At 42.9% G+C, this 20,565-nt stretch overlaps 1 protein-coding gene across 4 annotated transcripts; it reads right to left on the minus strand.

The window, feature by feature from the left end:
* Nucleotides 1-179: 179 nt before the first annotated feature.
* Nucleotides 180-20,459, minus strand: NCOA4 (nuclear receptor coactivator 4). Of its 4 annotated transcripts, none has more exons than XM_061635007.1 (10): nt 20,370-20,459; nt 7,700-7,851; nt 6,067-6,207; nt 5,795-5,883; nt 5,279-5,387; nt 4,675-4,749; nt 3,552-3,698; nt 2,365-3,354; nt 1,883-1,972; nt 180-1,331 (listed from the first exon to the last, which is right to left on the minus strand). In XM_061635007.1, the coding sequence occupies exons 2-10, from the start codon at nt 7,838-7,840 to the stop codon at nt 1,326-1,328; spliced, it is 1,788 nt and encodes a 595-aa protein (XP_061490991.1). In that variant the 5' UTR covers nt 7,841-7,851; nt 20,370-20,459; the 3' UTR covers nt 180-1,325. The 4 variants fall into 4 exon arrangements, with proteins under 4 accessions (XP_061490991.1, XP_061490993.1, XP_061490992.1 ...); XM_061635009.1 differs by having other exon boundaries at nt 20,343-20,427; XM_061635008.1 differs by lacking the exon at nt 20,370-20,459 and adding an exon at nt 10,043-10,135.
* Between the last annotated feature and the right edge of the window lie 106 nt (nt 20,460-20,565).

Raw genomic sequence — 20,565 nt, forward strand, 5'->3', positions numbered from 1 at the left:
CCAAGTGGTAAAAAGTCTGTACATGCAAAACTAAGATGTTACCACTGCTGTTTGCATCTATAGACTGTTTCTGTATACACTGTTACCTGCTTTTAACAAAAAAGGGGCGTAAGCAATCATGAATTGCCAAACAGTTCTGATGTCTAATCTCCCCTGAAAAAAACACAATAATACAAGGATACATTTCAGGTTTTTTTTCCACAGCAATGGTTTAATGGAAAGATTTAATCAGCACAAACAAATATTAAATTAATGAAAAGGAAAAAAATAGGATTTGAGATTTAGAGTAGGGTAGGTTACACCTCCATTTTCATTACTGACTGCAGGTTAACAACCTGGAGACTTTGTTAAACATTCAAAAGCAACACCTTTCAATAAAATGGTTCAAATCAAACTATTACTGTAAGTAATGGAGTGCACTGGTTAAAAACAGATGTACATGTGACAACACCCTTTTGCTACTGAAGGTCTAAGCTTGCGTAGTTTTCAGTAGTTTCGAGAAGTCAAAGCACTGTTCTGAGAACCCAAGAGCACTTTTTAAGAGAGATTTTTGCTAGAAGATCAGAGCTGCTCAGAAATGCTGCCATCCCGTGACAAGGCAAGTGGTATTAAGGTTGTATTTAAACAATGTTTTATTTATCCTGAACACCTAAAGCTACTTAATCTAAACAGATCAAGAAAGTAAAATTGAGAAGTTCAGAAACAAGTTAATTTTGCATTAAATAGCAATGTGCTTTAAAATGCCTGGACTGCTTTAATCCCAAACAAAATGGCACCGAAGTTACTGCCAGCCCTCTGATCTGTATGGCGTAGGATCCATTCATTTTAACTACTTAGTACGCAGCTCTAACACACTTTATTGTTGCATAAGAGCTGGATGACTTTAAAGATGGGTCTAAGTGTTTAATATATTAAAACCAGTGAGGGTACTTTTGCTAAAAACTGCTTCCTTACACACCAGGGAAGTGGAATCCTCTCTCAGATACTTTTCTCAACCCGTTTGGGTCAGGAAGCACACTGTATAGTCCAAACATAACCAGGAAGATACTGCAAAGCACTGACTTCCACAATTGCAAGTGGCTCCAAGTGACAAGCCAGGGCAAGATCTTCATATCAGAAGCCCGGAAGATGCATACAGTTGCTTTCATGAGGTGCGAGTCAAATCCACAGCCCAATGTTTGCAACCATAATTCAGCTACATAAAGCCTTAAAGTGAAGTTCGGAAGAGGCAGATGAGTCAGCCACAAACTATAAATGAGTAGATTGCAGTCAGTACAAATGTGCGATGATCAGCAGAAAGGTGACTTGAAAAAGGTTGGGTTTTTTCACATCTACAAATGTAATACAGAAGTAGGATGTTAGGACAGAATATATACAAAAAAAACTTTAAAAAGGCATTTGGAAAAATTAGGTTCAACTATTAGGATCGTTAATCTTGCAGGATTATGCAACTACACCCGTAATATTCTTGAAAGGCTAAATGCACCATCCAAACATCAGCAACTCCCTTGTTTTAGGCTAAGCACTGATTTTGCAGTGTAAGCTACTTGTGTCCAATTTCAACCCAAGGAAGCATGCAAATTCCCTTGCCTGGAGCTAGATATTGATGAGCTTGGTCTCACATAGAACTTTAAAAATTATTCCCAAAGTCCTGCTTCAACATCTTAAAAAAAGGATCAAAAGAACACAGGGCAAAATATTGCCAAGGGTTACAAGAATAATTCAAAGTTCAATGAGCCAGCCTTGCATATGACTGATAACATTTGATATCTCAAGTCTTCAGGAGCCTGGACTGTTTGAAGCTTTGGACATGAGCAAACAGGCTAATCAAAGGAAAGGTTTAGAGTCTACAGAAAGGGAAATAGCAACTATAAAGGATTACCTGTAGAGGAGTCCGGTATAGCCACTTCTCTCTATCACCATTCAGCTTCATACATGCAAAGAGGTCACACACTGTAGGAAGACCACAGTCCTATAAGAAAAGGCAGATGTCACATTAAACTACACCCAGAGTATATAGAGCATCATGCTAGTCCTATATCTGAACAAGTAACAAGCATACCAAAAAGTATCAAAAAGTAATCTTAGATGACAGATTGCTCACCACAGACTTTTTCAACAAACTTCTTTGTTATATGCCTTCAAGTCGATTACGACTTATGGCGACCCTATGAATCAGTGACCTCCATTAGCATCTGTCATGAACCACCCTGTTCAGATCTCGTAAGTTCAGGTCTGTGGCTTCCTTTATGGAATCAATCCATCTCTTGTTTGCCCTTCCTCTTTTTCTACTCCCTTCCATTTTTTAATATTAAAAATATGTAATGCTAAAGAAGTCTATGATGGTTAAGTATTAATACATACGTGTGCCTTCTTGCGAAGCAGCCATTTATCTTCTACAGGAGGCTGAGCAGAGGCTTCTGCATTCTTCGAAGACAGCACCCAGCTGTTTACGTTAAGAGGGAGGTGGAATGGTGCTAGAAGCTCCATAAGAGAACTCTTGCAACCCACTTCTGCTTTCTCTCTGCACATTTTCTCTTCTGTGCTCGATGCTTTGACCACTGGTTTGGCTAGCCAGGTCGACAGTGGGGTATCAAGCAATTCTTTCAGTGGCTTCAGAACATCAGGGGTGTCCTTTTCTGTTGCAAAAGGGGCTGATTCCTCCACCAACTGTCGGGAAGGATGGAGCCAGACATCCAGAGCCGGTTTAGGTTTATCAGGCTCAGTGATCAGGCTAGGCATCTGTCCTATTGGCACCCCATTTTTATCCTTGCCTTCTTTCCGAAGGAGCCACTTACAAAGAGCTTCTTTCTCACAGTTTTCATCACACACACACTCTGAAAAGCTAGAACATGGCTCATTAGCTCTGCACACATTTTCTACTTTGAAAGAGGGTGGCAGAAGCCAGGTATCACTGGTGAATGACTTCTTCACCTCTAGGTGTTCACCGAGGCATTTCAGATTGCCAAGATTTTCTATTTCTATGCCCCTGGCCTGACTGCCACAACAATTACTGCAGGAATCAGCTTTGGGGAGCCAATCATTAATACTGTATTCCTCCCTAAAAGGCTTAAACACATATTCCCACTTCTCCCCCAAGGCATTCTTGTTTTCTGATTCAGAAGGAGTAAGTAGCCAGACGGAAAGATCCATCTCTTCTTGCTCCAGGAACTCCAATTCATCTATCTTTTCAATGGAAAAAGAGGAACTAACTGTGGAGGTGGAACTCTTACGTTGGCAGGAATCAGTTTTCTCAGGAACTCCTTCTTGTTGGTTCTGCAGGAGCCAGTTCTCCAGGTTTTTCAGATTTCCCCAGGCTTGCTCCAAGTAACACACTTTGGAAGACTCTAAATCCTGACCCCCAGCCCACAAAGAAACAAAAACATTTAGCTTCATTACGCAAGTTTTCCAAGACAAAAACACTTCATTTACCAATATATTAATTGCACTCAGTGAAATGCAGAAAAGATAATATGAGATGTCCCACCAGTTCCAACATTGGTAAAACACACTTTCTCAATTAATGTAATCCATTAATAAGAAGACTATACCTGGTTGGTCTCTGATGCAGGCATTTTCAGAAGCCAATCCTCATAGTTTATGCTAGGAACATGCGGACCACAGCAGAAATTGTCAGGTTTACTTCCAAGAACCCATTCAGAGAGTGGGCATCCCGGTGTTCCATAAGAAGGTTTCTGCTAATAATACAAGAGCAAGGTTAATGCGATACATTCAATTCTGATTAGAAGTCATCAGGAAAAACAAACTTCTACCTCCCTAAGGAACAGCCAAGGCATCAGTGAAGCATGAAAGATCATAAATCTTTCAAGGAATTCTTTCACAGTTTGAGTGGGCACAAATAAAGAGATCCTTTCATGGTTTGAGCAGAATATATGTTTGGGAATCATACATGCTATTTTTCCTTTGGTATGAATTTGCAGCGATACCCAGCTTACTCAATTTAGACATATATCCAAGTACTCTAATTGATGGGACTTGGCATGATGCCTATCGCAGGAAACACATGCAGAGCTCTAAATATTATTACTGATTGATTGATTGATTTATATCTCATCCTTCCTCCCAGCAGGAGCCTAAATATTAGTCTTTTGAGCACTCCAGTCACTTGCTACAGATGGGATACGTGTTCACATATGGTGCAAACAAAAGATGCCCACCATGAAAAGTTAGAACAGGGATGTGACATGGGATTTAGCTAGCAGGCCAACTCCTATACTCCCTCACTCCTGCTGGCCACTTTGATAGATGGACACAGCCACTCACCTGATAACACCATGAACTCAAGCCATACTACAAAGGAAAAAGGTTCCTTGCATGTGAAGGTTGGATTCCAACAGTGCCTGTAACAGTGCACTGTTGACTTCAAGCCCTGCTTTCAGCAGAAATGAGAACTTCAGAGTGTAGCCCATCCCAGTGAAGCTTACATACAGCACCAAGTTTAAAAACCACTGAACACAAACCTTGCTTACCAAGGAACAATTGGGAACACACCTTAAAGCTCCCAAATATTCCTTTGCAGCTGCATCTTTATCTGCCCCACAGCAGCCGTCACATTAAATCAGATGAGGGGCAGGTGGGCATGGCTTGGGGGAGGTTCCTCATGCCTGGGTTAGAAAGCTTTATGGTGCAACCCTGGACAAATTTTAACTCTACCTGTTCAAGTTTGGCTGTCGCAGGGCAGTTCTGCACAGAAATCCATGGGGCATAGTCTTCCTTGTCACAGGTTTGCTATTTTTTAAACACAAATAGAACAATCATAAACTTACTGGTTGAAACTGTTATTTTTGCTTTGCTACTGTGTTTGTTATTGTTAAACTCTAAACTCCTATTGTCCTAGAATTTCAAGCAGGTAACATGTTTCAAACAGCTACCAGAAAATTTCACACCAAGGCAGAATAGTCTTGGGTTTATTTATTATTTATTTATTTTTAAAACTTATATACCGCCCAACTAGCAATAGCTCTCTGGGCGGTGAACATAGATACAATAAAATACAATATAATATTGTGTTTAAAAGACACGTGAAGGGCTTTGTAGCTAGAGCTGGAAGGGCAAGTGCTTGTGAAACAGAGGGGAGTTTCAAAAGCAGTTTGTAATGCAGTTTAGGGAGAGGTGTCAGCTGTCCAAAGTTTAACATCCCAGCCTTTGTGTGAAGCTGAGCAGCTCTTCATGACCTTAGCAACTGATTACTGTATAGGCTTCCAAAGAGCGGACATGTAGAACAAATCCCACCATCCTGAAGAAAACTTTTGCTCACCATTGTTGTGATTGACCCAAAAGATGTGATGGCCTGGCGAAGGAATGGCATATCAGCTTCAAAGTTCAGGACAGATGTTTCTTCTGGCTGGACAGTTAAATTGCCCAGTCTGCCAAAAAAAGGGGGGGGATAAATTAAGTACTCAAACTTAAAAAAAAGAAGATGGCTCCTGAACACCATTAGTTCCAAACTGAAGGAGCCACTATTCATATGAAGAAAACATCAAGGTGATCCTGCTAAAAACTAGACCTTCCATGATCTATTTTGATCTGCACAAAGGATATTACGCCTCTTAAGTTCTTAAGGATTTGATCATTTAATCAAAACCCAGTCCCGCACATGTAAATAATTTTCCAGTTTTAGGTCAAACTTTTCAGGAGACACATCAGAAAACCAGAACATTCTGTTTTGCAGAAAGAGAAATGGTATTCAATCTCATACCATCCACAGCAAGGTGAAACATGGTTTGTAACTTCCAAGCTTGGCATCAAGCTGAATCTTGACAGAATTGCTTACCTCTCCAAACACACTGAAATTTGATTTGCAAGGTCATTACTGTGAGGTTTTTCTAGCTGATGGATGAGGCAACTGAATTGTCCCAACAACTGTAAGAGATAAAAGTACAAGATGTGACTTCACAACATCATGAGCCAACTTCAGCAAGGCTTTAAATATGGAAACCTTCTCTTATGCAAGTTGCAAGTAGCACAAACTCAAGGCTAAATTACTGCAATCCTGAATGAAGAGTTTAATGTATAATCTGAATCAAGTGTACAGTTAGACCGTACCCAAAAGAGTTGCTGTGCTTGCTGCTGCAAGGCCTCCTCCTTCAGCTGCTGAATGAGATCCACCTGTTCAAGCAACCAAACTTCACGACTGCGCAAGCATTCCAGATGGCGGCTTATGCAGCTGTGAATTTGAGCTTTTACCTGCAAGATAAAAATGCTAGATCCAGTCAACTGTTTTTATGACATCTATGTAAGCCATGTCTGTGTCGGAAATAGAAGCCACCAAACCACCTTTAATATACTTGTTATGCAAATTATTTGCACTTCATGCTGTGGCGGGCCCCAGTTTTGGATGCTGAGGGGGCAAAATTCCAGGGGGAAACAAGACCTTAAGTCACACAGCATACTAACCTGACACCCAAGGGAAAGGTATAATGAATGCCCACTAGCAGCAAGACCCTCAGTGATTCACACTGCGGAGGGGTGTGTGCGCGTGTGTACCCTCATAGTCCTAGCACTTGCAAACGAGGAAGTCCAGAGACCGTATTTATTGTTATGTTCCCTTTTGCATGACTTCGGGAGGTTTAGAAATAGCTATCTCTATTCCTCTAATGCCAATGTGCAATTACTTGTTTAAATCATTTTTTAATTTATTTTCATCTTAATAAATATATATATACCACCTGTTCACACACCTACCTACCTACCTGCCGCCGGTTATTAAAAATTTCAGTGTGGGTTACAACAAATAAAACAGTCTGTTAAAATCCAGTACATACATTAAAATGCGCAACAACCACAGTAGCCAGACAATTTTCAAAGTCCTGGCTGAGCAGAGATAGTCCCTGGTCTGTTTGCACTGGCTGCCTATATGTTTCCGGGCTCGATTCAAGGTGCTGGTTTTAACCTATAAAGCCTTACATGGCTTGGGACCACAATACCTGATGGAACGCCTCTCCCGATATGAACCTACCCATACACTTCGTTCAACATCGAAGGCCCTCCTCCGGGTGCCTACTCAGAGGGAAGCTCGGAGGATGGCAACGAGAAAAAGGGCCTTCTCAGTGGTGGCCCCCGGACTGTGGAACGATCTCCCTGTCGAGGTACGCCTGGCGCCAACATTACTATCCTTTTGGCGCCAGGTTAAAACCTTCCTCTTCTCCCAGGCATTTTAACATTTGAACAGCTAATATTGTAACTTTTTAACATTTTAATATTTTCACACTTCAGTATTTTAGTATGCTAGTGTTTTTGTAGTTTGGTGTGTTAAATTGTTTTCTTTGTGGCTTATTGTATATTGATGTTTTAGTGTTGTGAACCGCCCAGAGAGCTTCGGCTATGGGGCGGTATAGAAATTTAATAAATAAATAAATAAGTTTGTGGGGTTTTTTTAGGGAGGAGTAAATTCCACAAGCTAAGTGCCACAACAGAAAAGGCACTCTCGCTGGTTGTCACTAGATGGACTTGCACAGAATTATCTTCTATGCGTAATGTGTGTAGTTGTGCATGTACAACCTGCTGCTGTATGCAGTCCCTGCCTATCCATTTTTGAAAGAAATTATTGGAGATGGGTTCAAGCACCAGAAAGCAGCAGGGCAGAATTCAAAACAGGCTGGTATATATGGAGCAGCGTCAAGATGACCTCCACAAGAAGTTAAGGGACTCCTTTTCTTCCTTCCTTCTTTCCAAATACCTCTCTCCAGTTGTCTTTAACTTGCTGTTCCACCTTGACTACTCCAGCGATTGCTGTCTCCAAGTCCTTCTTGGCCTGAAGACATTTGGCAAGGGGCTCCTTGCTGCTGGAGCTTCCACTTTTCTCTTGGGCTGGGCTCATACTTGACACTTCTGAAAACAGAAACACACAAAATAATATACAACGTGCCCCACACAAAAAAGGATGTAACAGCTAACAGACTGTGCAGTATTGCTTCTACTGTTACAGTTAGCTTGGTCACCAACCACCATTTTAGGTCACCGTATCTTTCCACTCTCAATCCAAGAATTCTTGCAACCCAAGATCACCTTGTGCTGTTGGTAGCAGCTTTTCCTTTCCCAGCCCCTTCCCACGGTCCTACCTGCACGTTTTCAACTGGTCCACACTTCCAGCATTACAACCCCTGGACAGCAAACAGAAGTGCTGTCTGCACTGCTGCAAGATCTTGAGACTAAGTGCAGAGGTTTGGTGGATCTGGAGCTGTGTTCACTGGGTGAGGTGGAACAAACGGCGACATTATCTGGCTGGCTTCAGAGACTATCAGAATTTACATATATGATCCCCCAAAACAACCTGGTGATTGGTAGCAGACCTTTGATTCCAGCTTATAAAAGCACTGCATTATATAGGCAGTACTCATTCTACTACTGGCTCCTTTAGACTGGAGTAGAGGAATAGGTGAAGGTGTCGCTGGCATAGTAGTGCCTTTAAAATGCAGTATTACAGCAGCTACACTTTCGGCTTCTCTATCCCAATCTAAAGGAACCAATAGTAGGAATATCCAGCTATCCTCCTCAATTATATGCAAGGCATACTACTGAATAATCTTATGTCAGAATTCCTATTAGATTCCTATCTACATGGCAAGCATCCCCTCCTGCCTTGCTCACAACACAACATTCAACTAATGCTCAGGGCCAGCAATTTTAAGTTCTTAAATACTTGTTTTCCTATGCTAATTCTTTCAGACATCCATGATACTGGCACATTCCTAAAGTCAAGGTACATGACCAGCAGACTCAAATATGCTTTACAGGACTTCAGATTGTAGGCAGATGATAGAATATTTGAATAAAGGTTTTCCCCTATTAAAGCAAATTCCCCTGCACCTTCAAGACTAACATGTTGGGGTTCTATTTTCTCTATATTCCACCACTGCAACCTGCATAATTGCAATTTCTGGAGATGGTTCTCTCTGTAATATACGATTGTGTTTAGTTTTATGAGGAACTGGCAAAGACTAGGAATTGTAGGGGAAACAAAGAAAAAAATAAAGGGTAAGGAGACATGAGTCTTATCATAGGAAGGAGAGTCCAAGAGGCCAGAAGTCTGAATGCTAGAACCCTAACCCCAGCATGCATCTATTTCCTGTAACTTCAGCAAAACTTGTTAAACTTCAGTGTTCTCAACCATCAGCAGGGACCAGGAGCTTACTTTGTTGTTCAAAATCAGACTCCTGCTCAATTCCACAAGGATAAAGCTTTTTTTTTGTTCCATTTGTGTGATTAAGGTTGCAACTCTATTCTTACTTGGCAAAAAATCCATTGACTACAGTAGGCCTTGTTACTGAGTAAACAAATATAAAATTGCACTCTAACTCTTATTTTGGTTTTCAACCCATTACTTTCCATTTTCTTACATTTATATCCTCCTTTCTTCCATCATGGAACTCAAGGTGGCATACATGTGGTGCTCCCACCATACAAAGCTAAAATTGGTCATATACAAGATTGCCTTTGATGCCTGCCGATTTGAGGTGCTACACAGAAATTACTGCACATGTGTGGCTATGCTACTAGCAACCCTTTCAGCGCTGTACATTCAGTAAACAAAGTGATCGCCAACTTTGACTCCTGTAGGGTTAGCGTTCAGGCACCCTTTTCCTCCCTAAAAAACTGCACTTGCTCCAAACTCACGTTCAGCTAGGCAGAGAAACCCGAGTCCCAGCCCACGCAGACCAGTCCGCCGGGGTAGTGTCCAAATTAGAAGAATCTTTTGTTAACAGCCATTGTTAACAGTAATCAGAGAGTGAGATGAAACGAAGCAACTCGGGCAGCCCCGTCCTACGTTTAATCAGAAGTAATCCCAGCTAAAATCAAAGGAGCTTATTCCCACGTGCATAGGAACAGTTTCCAAGCCAAGTGCCTCGCTATTTTGCACATATTCTAGAATTGAGCGGGCCGACCCTACGCACGCTTATTCCTGAAGTAGCTCACACTTAATTTCAAAGGGGCTTCATCCCTAAACCAGGGCGCATCCTTAGACTCTTTTAGCTGCCTTACCCTTCCCATCCCCCTGCGCCACTCCTGTAATCTTGCATACCTTGCTTGTTGTCTGCCTCCTAGGGAGGAAGGCAACCAGCTGCTGCCGAGCGACTGGGCCGCCTTCTGCCGCACGAGATAATGTATCAGTAGGTATAGGCTGCTTTAAACGTGCTTGCCTGCCAGCGCACATTCCGGGCCCACCCCGGGCCCCTCCTCCGCGCCCACGTGGCCAGAGCCGCCACAGCTGGGAGACAGCTTCGCACGTCGCCGCACAGAGGAATGAAAACTACCCAGCAACGCCCGCGGAAGGAAAAAGGCCGAGCGAGAAATGCGGGTTTGCAATGCAAATCCCAAAGAGGCACGGAGCTGATGTGACGGAAGGCCCCGTCCCCTTGTTCCAACGAGGGGAAAATCCACATCATAAAAAGGAACTGGTGACCTTATAGAGTTTCTGGTTGATTGTTATGGGTTGCGCACGCAGGTAGAGGCACGGCTGACAAAAGACAGGTGTTCAATGAGGGCTGGTTTTTCCTCCACACGGATTTGCAGACAAAGCCTCTGTGACGCGGAGCGCGTCAACGCTCCTCCCCCCCCCCGCCATGCAACCACCAGCCTGATCCTGTGCACGTTTGAAAGGGCCACGGAACTCACGAGGTAGGACTTGCTTCTTGAAGGGCCCAATGGCAGAACACATGCTTTGCATGGCGAAGGTCCAACCCTCGATATATCATTAAAGGGGGAAGGAGTGAGAAAGATTGATGCCCCAGACCCTTGCCAGCCAATACCTGAAAAGTCAGGACCGGCTAGCAGAACCCGTGGTGCCCTCCAGGTGCCGCTGGGACTACAACTCCCATCAGCCCCGACCATTAGCCATGCTGGCTGAGGTGAAGGGAGCTGGAGTCCAAAGATGTAAGAAATGCCTAGGTTTCCTCCCACTGGATCTAGGGTCCACCTCAGTATGAGGCAGCTTCAAACATTGCACAAAAACTTGCATAGGATTTGGTGTGAAACCTGGTCTGCAAACATGGCTCTCAGAATTGCCACAAGCAGGACCTGCTACAAAACCTCGCAGCGTGGAGTGCTCCCCTACCAGCTTGCAGGCAGCTAGCTAGGCCCTTTTCCAGGGCATTCCATTCCTCGCCCCATCTTCAACTGTCAGCCAGCATCTTGTGTCCAGTGCTTAGTGCTCAATGAGCTGTGTGGAGAGCTCACTTCCATAGGGTTCAATCTAAAGATTATTTGTACTTCTGCCAAACCTTGGAGCTCCCTCAAGCCTGCTGATAGCTCCCCACTTGCAACATGGTGCTCTTTTGGCTATCCAAGGCTCCACACCTGGAGAAAAAGTTTGCTATTCATATATATTATCATTTGCTCTTTTTTTACATGTATACACCTCCTTTCCTCAAAGAGCTGAAGGCAACATATATAAGCCTCCTCCTTCCATGCTATCCACACAACAAGCCTATGAGATGGATTATAGGGTGAGGGCACGAGTGGCTCAAGGACATCCAGTGAACTTTATGGCTGAGCAGGAATTGGAGCATGGATTTCCCCAGTCTTTGTCCAGCACTCTAGCCACTATCCCACAACAGCTTTCCCTCACACTGGACCATGTAGCCATTTTTAATCAACAAGTGTGATACACATCAAAAATCTGATATAAGTTATTAGCCCAACTTCTCACAATTTGTATTTGCTCAGCCAGTCCTTGGCCATGTATGTGGTGGATACAGTTCATACCCCTTTCTATTGCTTTATTTATTTAATTGCACCAATCTAAACTAAAAGCTAGTTCAGTCTTAAACCTGAATATCCCTTTTTAATTAGATGCTTAAGTGATCTGATTGAACAAAACAGTAAGCCAATTAAGGCCTCACATAACAGAAGATGGTTATAAGTTTTATCCACCAAGCATTTTTGAGGCAAACAACAATCAGTTCTTATTATTCATAAACAGCATTTAAATAAATCTCCTGTATTAGCCAGGAATGTTTTTTTAGAAATGTTTACAAGATAGCAGTTCCCCTCCCTTAACGCAGATGTTCAGTTACCTTATCCTATGTTTAGTTTGTTTTGCCTGTAGAATCATGGTCATGTCCATCTGCCAGTTTAAACCACAATAGACGTAGGGGATAACAGCAATATGACATACCTCACCTAATTCAAGCACAGACAAGTGTGTAATCGAATTACTGCTTGTTTGGTACTACTCAATAAATAAAATATATGGTTTTGGTAAGAAGTCCTGCAGATTAGGTGCTCCAATATTTGTCCTAAATCTAACAATTGAGGTGTGTGTTTTTTCCCCCTTCTAAACCAGTTTTCTACATTAGGGGAACCTTTCAATTTAAAAAAGCCCACCCATGCAGCCCAATCCTGTGCATACTTCCCCTGAAGTTAAGTGTGCGATGGAGTTTCCTCTGAAGTTGACAAATATAATGACCTGGTCTGAAACATCCACTATAATCCAGTCTATCTCAGAAAAGGGGCTTTGGGCTGGTTCACACATGCGTGTACGTCACTTGAACACATTTCACTGAAATCTGAACAGATTGATGCAATTTCTGAAAAATATTTGAGCAGACTGATGAGTTCAGAGTTGTGTATTATTAGACCTCAGACAGCCCATTCACACATAAAGTGATGGGCATGCAGGCTTTAATGACAGGCACATTAGAGATTATTTTTCTTGATGCTATCCCCTCACCAGGATAAAGCAGATATCCCGCTCGCAGCTACCTCTCCCAAGTGTCCTCGATTCCAAGACACTGGAATGTATTCTGGGAAAAACTTCTCCCATTTTATTTCTCTACCTTCATGCTCCAACTAAATTCTGCCCCACTGATGGGATGACACCTGTGTAAGTTAGGCACCCATTACCTCTTAAAGCTAGAAAAATCTCATATGTCATACAGGAATTTGAAGGTTATTTCCCAATCTGTTCAAGTTTATTTTGTTTATTTATTATTTGATTTATATTCCACCCTTTCTCCTGGCAGGAGCCCAGGGCGGCATATAACTTTATAACTTGCTGACCACAGCAGCCGATAAGCTATTGCCCCTATAAGCCACAAGAGACATCAACGAACACTTCAGGGAGACCAGTGTCGCAGCCTTTCCCAGCCAGTGTGCCTCCAATGCTGTTGCACCACAACTCCCATTAGCCTCAGCCAGCATTGCCAATGGCCAGGAAAGATGGGAACTGTGGTCCAACAACATCTGGAGGCACACTGGTTGGGAAAGGCTGAGTTAAGGGTAGGACCAAGACAAAAGCAGTTGTATTACATATGCAGGCAGGATGGGTCAGCATGTTCCCAGAAGCAACGTGGCTTTACCTTGAAACACACAATGATTTTATGTTATCAATTCACTGTGTTCCTCTCTTGAAGCATATAACCCAAGATCAGAGTCTGAAGTACTGGAAGAAGCTAGCTCTAGGTATTTTTAAACAGATCTCTATATACGTTTGTTTCGCAAAGGGAGCTAAAGGATATTTGAGGTTCATTACATGTCAACACAAGAGGAACTGCAACTCTTGCAACATTACGTTCCTGTTCCACAGGATATTTCATTTTTAAAACAGGTGATGGAATTTGCATGAAGCACTATGCTAGCAATACGACAGACTCCACCTCCTATATTATTTTAGAACAGTGTTATGTTACAGATCCTAAAAAAACCAGCACAGCTAATATAGATCTCCCCTCCACATCTATATGAGCACTAATAATTAACCAAGTAGCTATTTACAACATAGCGAGCTGCCTTATACCAAGTCAGACCATCTAGCTCAACACTGACTGGGAGTGGTTCTCCAGGATTCCAAACAGGATTCTCTCCTAGCCTTACCTGAAGATGCTGGGGATTGAACCTGGGACCTTCTGCATGCAAGGCGCAGATGCTCCACCACTGAGCTATGGCCCTTCCCCAAACATGTTCCCTCAAGAAGTATTGTATGGATACAACTGCTTTACATGCACCATTATGTGCTTGAAGCATCTCTGTCAGGTAGTCCAGAGGCAACATCATTTTGCTAAAGCTAATTAAGGTTTTCCTCTGTTTAACCTAGAACCACGCACTTCTTTTCATATTACTTTTTCCTACACAGCTTCTTAAAACAAAAAACGAGACAGATAGAAAATATGGGTGAGATCCAACATTGTAAGAGTGGAGTTTCATGCATCCCCAAAATCTGCTTTACTGGGGAGCTTCTGAGGGTTCATGGAGATCTGGAGGGGGGGAAGGAGAAAGGGAAAGCCCATCTACCATACATACTAGGTCAGTCACTTGTGGCCTACAAGGAAAAAAACACCTGTCCTGTGCCAATACTTGCCACAACCTTACAGCCACGCACCAGACAAAGCCTGTCAAAGCAAAATCAAGTTGAACAGACAGTAATCTAGAATGGCACTATTAACAAGCATGACTAGCATTTTCTAAGCGTGTGATTAGGAAGTGGACTGTACCATCGCAGCCAGTACATGCACACTACAAAGAATGGGGCTACATCCCCACTGTACTAATGAAAGTGCAATCAGCTCCTCAGTAATTGTGTGTGTACCAAGTGAAGTGGGGGGCACCCACTGGAAGCTCTCCCACCTCCAGGATGCAATGTGTGTGTGTGGGGGGGAAGCACAAAGTTATCCTGAGCTCCTCGAGGATTATTTTAATAGAAGCATAATCCTCAGTGTGGTTCTTCAAACAAATCATTTTAAAGAGTTTGCAAATCTCACACCACCTTCAAAACATGTGGTGCCTGAAAGATTTCATGATCACATTCTTTGCGTGCTCATAAACACAAGATTATATTCTTAGTATCATAAGGTCACCTACTTTATGACTACCAGTTTTCCATTGTGTATTTCCATTAAAAAGATACAAGGAAAAACAACTTTGTTCTGTTTTGACTACCTTTCCTCTTAATCCAATGCAAGACAGAAAACAATATAAAACGTAAGCAAACAAAAGCTAAAAAGCCTCTGGAATTACCTCTAAAAATCCAGAGGCTTCAACAAAAGCCACTTGCCCATGTCCCAACAGGATTCAACCTTTAGTTAACATTTATCACTAAAGTGTAAGACACCAAGCATAGTTTCATTTCTCCAAATATAAAACATGGGTAGGAAGAAATAAGACATGTTTAAGACTGACTCTTAATTTATAGATGTGTGATTTTGTTGTTTTACCAGAAACCAAATCTGCTGGAGCATATACTAAAATAGATGCATGTGTAACTAGTGGATTGCACACTAGGGCCAGGATCCAGAGACTCTTAAGCACATGCACACCAGTGCTTCCCAATTTTCCACACACACATCTTCCAACATTGTAACACAGATTGCTCCCAACTCTATCTTCTGGGAGAGCATTCAGTAACACATAAGACTGCAGCTAAAAATAAATACTCCCAACTCCACTGTGGATTTGAAGCTGCCTAGACAACCTCTCTGAGACGCACACAGGCCATCTATATTTTGCGTTATGTCATCACCAAGTAGGGCTGGGATTTCATAACTGCATTTCCTGCAGTTCCCTTACTCTGTTACCAGAGAGAGTATGAAGTAGAGATGAATGCAAATGTCATTTTCACTTAATAGCTGTGGGGAACCTTTGGCCCTCCAGATGTTGCTGAACTGCAACTTCCATCAGCCCCAACAAACATGGCTAATGGCCAAGGATGTTGGTAGTCGTAGCTCCAGAACATGGCACCCTGGGCTCCTACTGGGAGGAAGGGAGAGATATAAATCAAATAATAAACAAACAAACATTTGGAGGTCCAAAGGTTCCCTACGCTAGAGATGTGAAATATTCAGAACTTTTGAAGCCATGGGGAGAAAACTGGGTTTTTTCAGGAAACAATTGAAGTTTGGGGGGGGGGGGAATTGAAAATATGCAATGCTTTTCTTTAGAACTCTTTACAGATCAAAGTCACTTTTTAAATTTAGGAACATACAATGTATTATGTATAACATGATAATTAAATTGTCATGTTTCATATATTAAAAGTACAGCTTATTCAGAAAATAATTATACATTGAATTTATTTTTAAAATGTCGGTTACATATGGAACTACAAGCTGCTGAACTGCAAGCATCTCTTTCATTCTGCCTATTTATGAAGCGAGAGCCAGTGTGGTATAGCGGTTAGAGTGTTGGACTATGACCTGGGAGATCAGGGTTCAAATCCCCACATGGCCATGAAACTCACTGGGTGACCTTGGGCCAGTCACTGCCTTTCAGCTTCAGAGGATTATTTGAATCTGAATACTGCTTACCATGAAAACCCTATTCATAGGGTTGCCATAAGTCGGAATTGACTTGGAGGCAGTACATTTATGAAGCACAGGCAGAAAACAATAAAAGCAGGAGAAACCATCGATATTATATTAAAAAAGAAAATGATTACCGTATATTCTGGCGTATAAGACGACTGGGCGTATAAGACGACCCCCAACTTTTCCAGTTAAAATATAGAGTTTGGGATATACTCGCCGTATAAGACTACCCCTGCTTATGACATGCAAGCGATGTACCTTACCGGCGATTGGCTGGTTGTTGTATACAAAGCCTATCGTGCGAAGGCAAGAATGTCTTTGAAGTCAAGACTAGGGGCGTCAGGCCCCTCCCACTCTCCAGTTCATTCTTGCCTTCCTACGAACAAGATTGAGATCCTATAGCGTAGCATTTAGCTAAGTATTTGTTTGTGTGTGTGTTTGACAGGGTGCGGAGGTAGTGTTTCTTGTGTGTCTCCCTAGTCCTTCCCTTCCCCTGTCTTGCTTTTCACTGCTTATTTCAGCTTATTTCATTTACCCGGGCAGTTTATTTTCCCTGTTGATTGTCTGACGGCCCCTAGAGCAACCGCGGCTGCGGGTCTCTACGGCTTTGGCCGTTTCCGAGCTTTTCCCCCTGAGTTCTGTCACAGCCCTTGCGAGCTTGCAGCTGTGACTTTCCCGTAGCGGCTTTTCTGGGCTGGGCTGCCTCGAGCCGCGTTCTGTGGCGTCGTTGGAGAGACGGTGGCTGCGGTTCTCTCTCAGGTGGGAGCTTGCGGCTGCGGCTCCCTGCCTTTCCCCACCACCTCTTTTTAGCTTGCCTGGGTATTGCCGCACTCCACGGGAGCCTGCGGCTGCGGTTCTCTCATTAGAGAGATTCTTTTTCCTTAGCCGCACTCCGCTGCTTTAAATTCCGCCGTGGAGAGCTCTGCAGTCGGAGCCGTCGGCTGGTTGTCTCTGCTGCCTTACACTTCACAGTATTCTCCTGGCCGTCCCTTCCTGGGGTTTTTCTTTTTCAGAGCCGCTAGTGCGGCTATCGGCCCCGCGGCTGCTCCTGCGAGCCTGTGCTGGGCAGTTTCTCCCCAGTTCAACAGCATACGGCCGCCATTGCCCCTTCTTCTCCGTCATTTTTTGACTTAATTTTCCCGCTCTTTTTCAGCACCTAGCGTATAAGACGACCCCCGACTTTTGAGAAGATTTTCCTGGGTTAAAAAGTCGTCTTATACGCCGGAATATACGGTATGTCTCCTCCAGTCCTCCTCTGTGAAGCAGACATAAAGCACTCATTTCTATAGAAAGAGCTGAGAGAAAGAGGGAGAACCTAGACTTAAAATTTAATCAGTCTCATTTTCTCAGCTATCAACAGTTTCTGCTTTTTCTGCTTCTTCATATTTATCATGATATTCATCATGGACTTTGAAAAACTGAAGGTTTACACAGATTGAAACAATCTTCTATACCCTTTTAAGTGTCGTAGCCCAATTCCCCCCCCTTTTTTTTTTGAAAACATAAAAAGACTTCAGGAAAAAAAGTTTTTCCAGGCCTCACATCTCTACCCCACCCGACTTAAAAGTACATTTCACTCCCATTTCAAAAATCAAGATAATCCTTATATTCCACAACTCTCTCCTTCCCTTTAGTTTTCACTAACTTCAGCATGCAAACACTAACTGTTATATCTATCCAACTTAAAGGGCTCTTTCCGCCAGGCAGTTGCAAGTTCCTGCTTCAAAGCAGGGATTGAAAGTTCTACCTATGTCCCACTATCCCAAGTGCAATGATGAGCATACAAGAACCAACTCTTATGTCTATCATAGCATTCCCATCTGACGATTTGCCACCAAGTAGTTTCAAGAATATCAGAAGAGAAAAGTAGGCAGAATTACACCAGCCAGGGAAGCCTCAAGGCTTCCACTAATACACTTTGTCCAGAGAGACTTGTGGTGCAATCAGGTCCAAATTACAAGATGTGACTGCACCTGCCAGCGAAGTTCTGGCCTTTTTGACAGAAAACCCCACCCATTTCCATAACAATTGCACTAGGCAACAACTGCACTGTGGGTGGAGTTACAGCAATATACTTTTTCCATCCACATCTGCTACTGCTTGCCACCACTGCCTCTTCATTCCTTATAGAGATAACCATCTTACTAATGCCTTGCAGAAAACAGATTGGAATCAGGAAAATAAGCCCATTTGTCTTACACAGGAACCTATTCATAATTAATTTATATTCCAGCTTTCCTCCAAAGAGCTCAAGCCAGAGTACAAAGCACCCCATTCCACCCATTTTATCCAAACAACCCTGAGATAGGTTAGATCAAGAAACAATGACTGGTTCAAGGTCATCTGGTGAGCATTGTGGCAGAGCAAGGATTCGAACTTGGGTCTCTCCAGACCTAGTTGGGTACTCTTAACTTCTACACCACAGTTGATCTCACATGCCTAGCACTATTTCCATTGTATTAATTATTATCTGTTTTCTTTTCTTGTCTATATGCAAAGTCTTCACCACCTTCTCCCACCACAGAAACATAGCTGCTTTCTACGCAGCATGCAACAGTTGATTCCCAATTAAGGATGAACCCACTTGCTAGTAAGACACAGATTTGAACCTTGCATCTGAAGAGCAGTATAGCTTTATGAATATGCGTATGGGAAGCACAGCGATACCCTCTTAATTTTTAAAACAGCTCAACTCTCATTTTTATTGTCTCATCAGATTATTTTCAACACTGGGCAATTAGCTGTAAGGAAAAGATACAAAACTCCTTGTATTGCAGCAGAAGGGTCATAGACAGCTATGGAAAGAAACTACACTCATTTTTTGGCATTTCAACCCTCAATATGGGGGGGGGTAATTCCATAGAAGTTGAGGGAAATTGGTTAAATATCAACTTATGAGCCAAAGATTTCCCCCCTAAAAACTACTGCAAGTCACACTGTTTTAATGTAACATTAACACTTTAACAGAAATGCAAACAAATTCTTTAATATATATATGCACCAGGAAATCTTAGCCATTTTCATTAGAGTTCCAGCATATAAAAATATTTTTAAAAATTCAAATAAAAAGTGCTGCTGCAATCTAGCCAAGCTTATCTTTCCCACCAATTTAAATAGTACCATATGTTTAACTGAAATCTATACAACATAGAAATGATCAACTCTGGCTTGATCATGTCCAGTGTTTGGATTTATGTGTTGGGGCAAGATTAAGGTGAAAGGACAACTGCACATTCAAAGTCACGCAACAATGGTGGGCTGAAGGTTGATCAACATTTGGGCAATTTATGGTAGATCAGCAGACGTTTCTGACTTCCAGTTGTTTGATAACAACAGCAAGGCTCCCCTCATATGCTAAAATAGGCTGCTAAAATTAAGAAAGCCAGAAGTGGATTTCTGAGTGAAAGAGCTGTGGACTCTATTCTGTTACAGAAAACAAGAAGGCACCCATTCCTTAATTCTAAATATATGATTCCCCCTCCTCTCTCCACCACCCACTATTTTGCACCCAGCACCAATTGGTGGATCACAGAGGTCAAATAAAACATAAGAACATAAGAAAAGCCTGCTGGATCAGGCCAGTGGCCCATCTAGTCCAGCATCCTGTTCTCAAATCGGCCAACCAGATGCCCATGGAAAGCCCGCAAGCAGAACCTGAGTGCAAGAGCACTCTCGTATTTCAGAAGCATACTGCCACTGTAGATCCTGTAAGATTGAAGACTGTACCCTCAACTCCTGTTGCAGAGTACCAACAAATGTCTGATTAGGTCCTAATAACACTGATGGGGGGGGGGGCTTACATTTCCCCATCAACAGAGCCGGCTTGCAGCTTCAGCATAAGGAAATAGCGTATTAACCGAGAAGCGGCATAAATAAATGTTACATTCAATTGCAAGTTTTCTGCAAACTTAATGTGTGTTCGTTCTTCCCACGTGCCATTATAAAACCGGTAAAGGACTCCTTGGGCCCTAGTAATTCCCATCCTGCCCTGGTGACAGAAAGGGAGAGAGGTCAAGGCGAGCCTCCCCCTTGGCGGCACGGGCTCCTCCACCCCAGCGAACGAGGCTGGTCTTTTTATCCTACCTCCGCGGGTGCCACCCTTTGACTCACCGGCCGATTTGCAGGCAGCGGCCAGTCCAAAGCCAAAAATCCCAGCTGAAGCGACAGCAAGATCGAGCTCACCTCAAAGCTGCTCAGGCCGGAAAAGGGAGGTATTAAGAAAGCGGGGCATTCTCGCGAGACTTTCGCTGAGGCCCAGACGCTTCAGGTGACGGTATTCGGCCGCCCCCTTTCGTTGGTTAGAGGC

The sequence above is a fragment of the Rhineura floridana genome, chromosome 7 (genome assembly GCF_030035675.1).
Source record: "Rhineura floridana isolate rRhiFlo1 chromosome 7, rRhiFlo1.hap2, whole genome shotgun sequence".
NCBI lineage: Eukaryota > Metazoa > Chordata > Lepidosauria > Squamata > Rhineuridae > Rhineura > Rhineura floridana.

Bases quoted from the DNA above. Each gene is read 5' to 3' on its own strand.
- NCOA4 (XM_061635007.1), bottom strand. From the start codon at position 7,840: ATGAGCCCAGCCCAAGAGAAAAGTGGAAGCTCCAGCAGCAAGGAGCCC. The intron at 3,699-4,674 runs GTAGAGTTAAAA...TTGTATTATTAG, and splicing joins CGACAGCCAAACTTGAACAG to CAGAAACCTTCTTATGGAAC. The intron at 3,355-3,551 runs GTATAGTCTTCT...GCTGGGGGTCAG, and splicing joins CTGCATCAGAGACCAACCAG to GATTTAGAGTCTTCCAAAGT.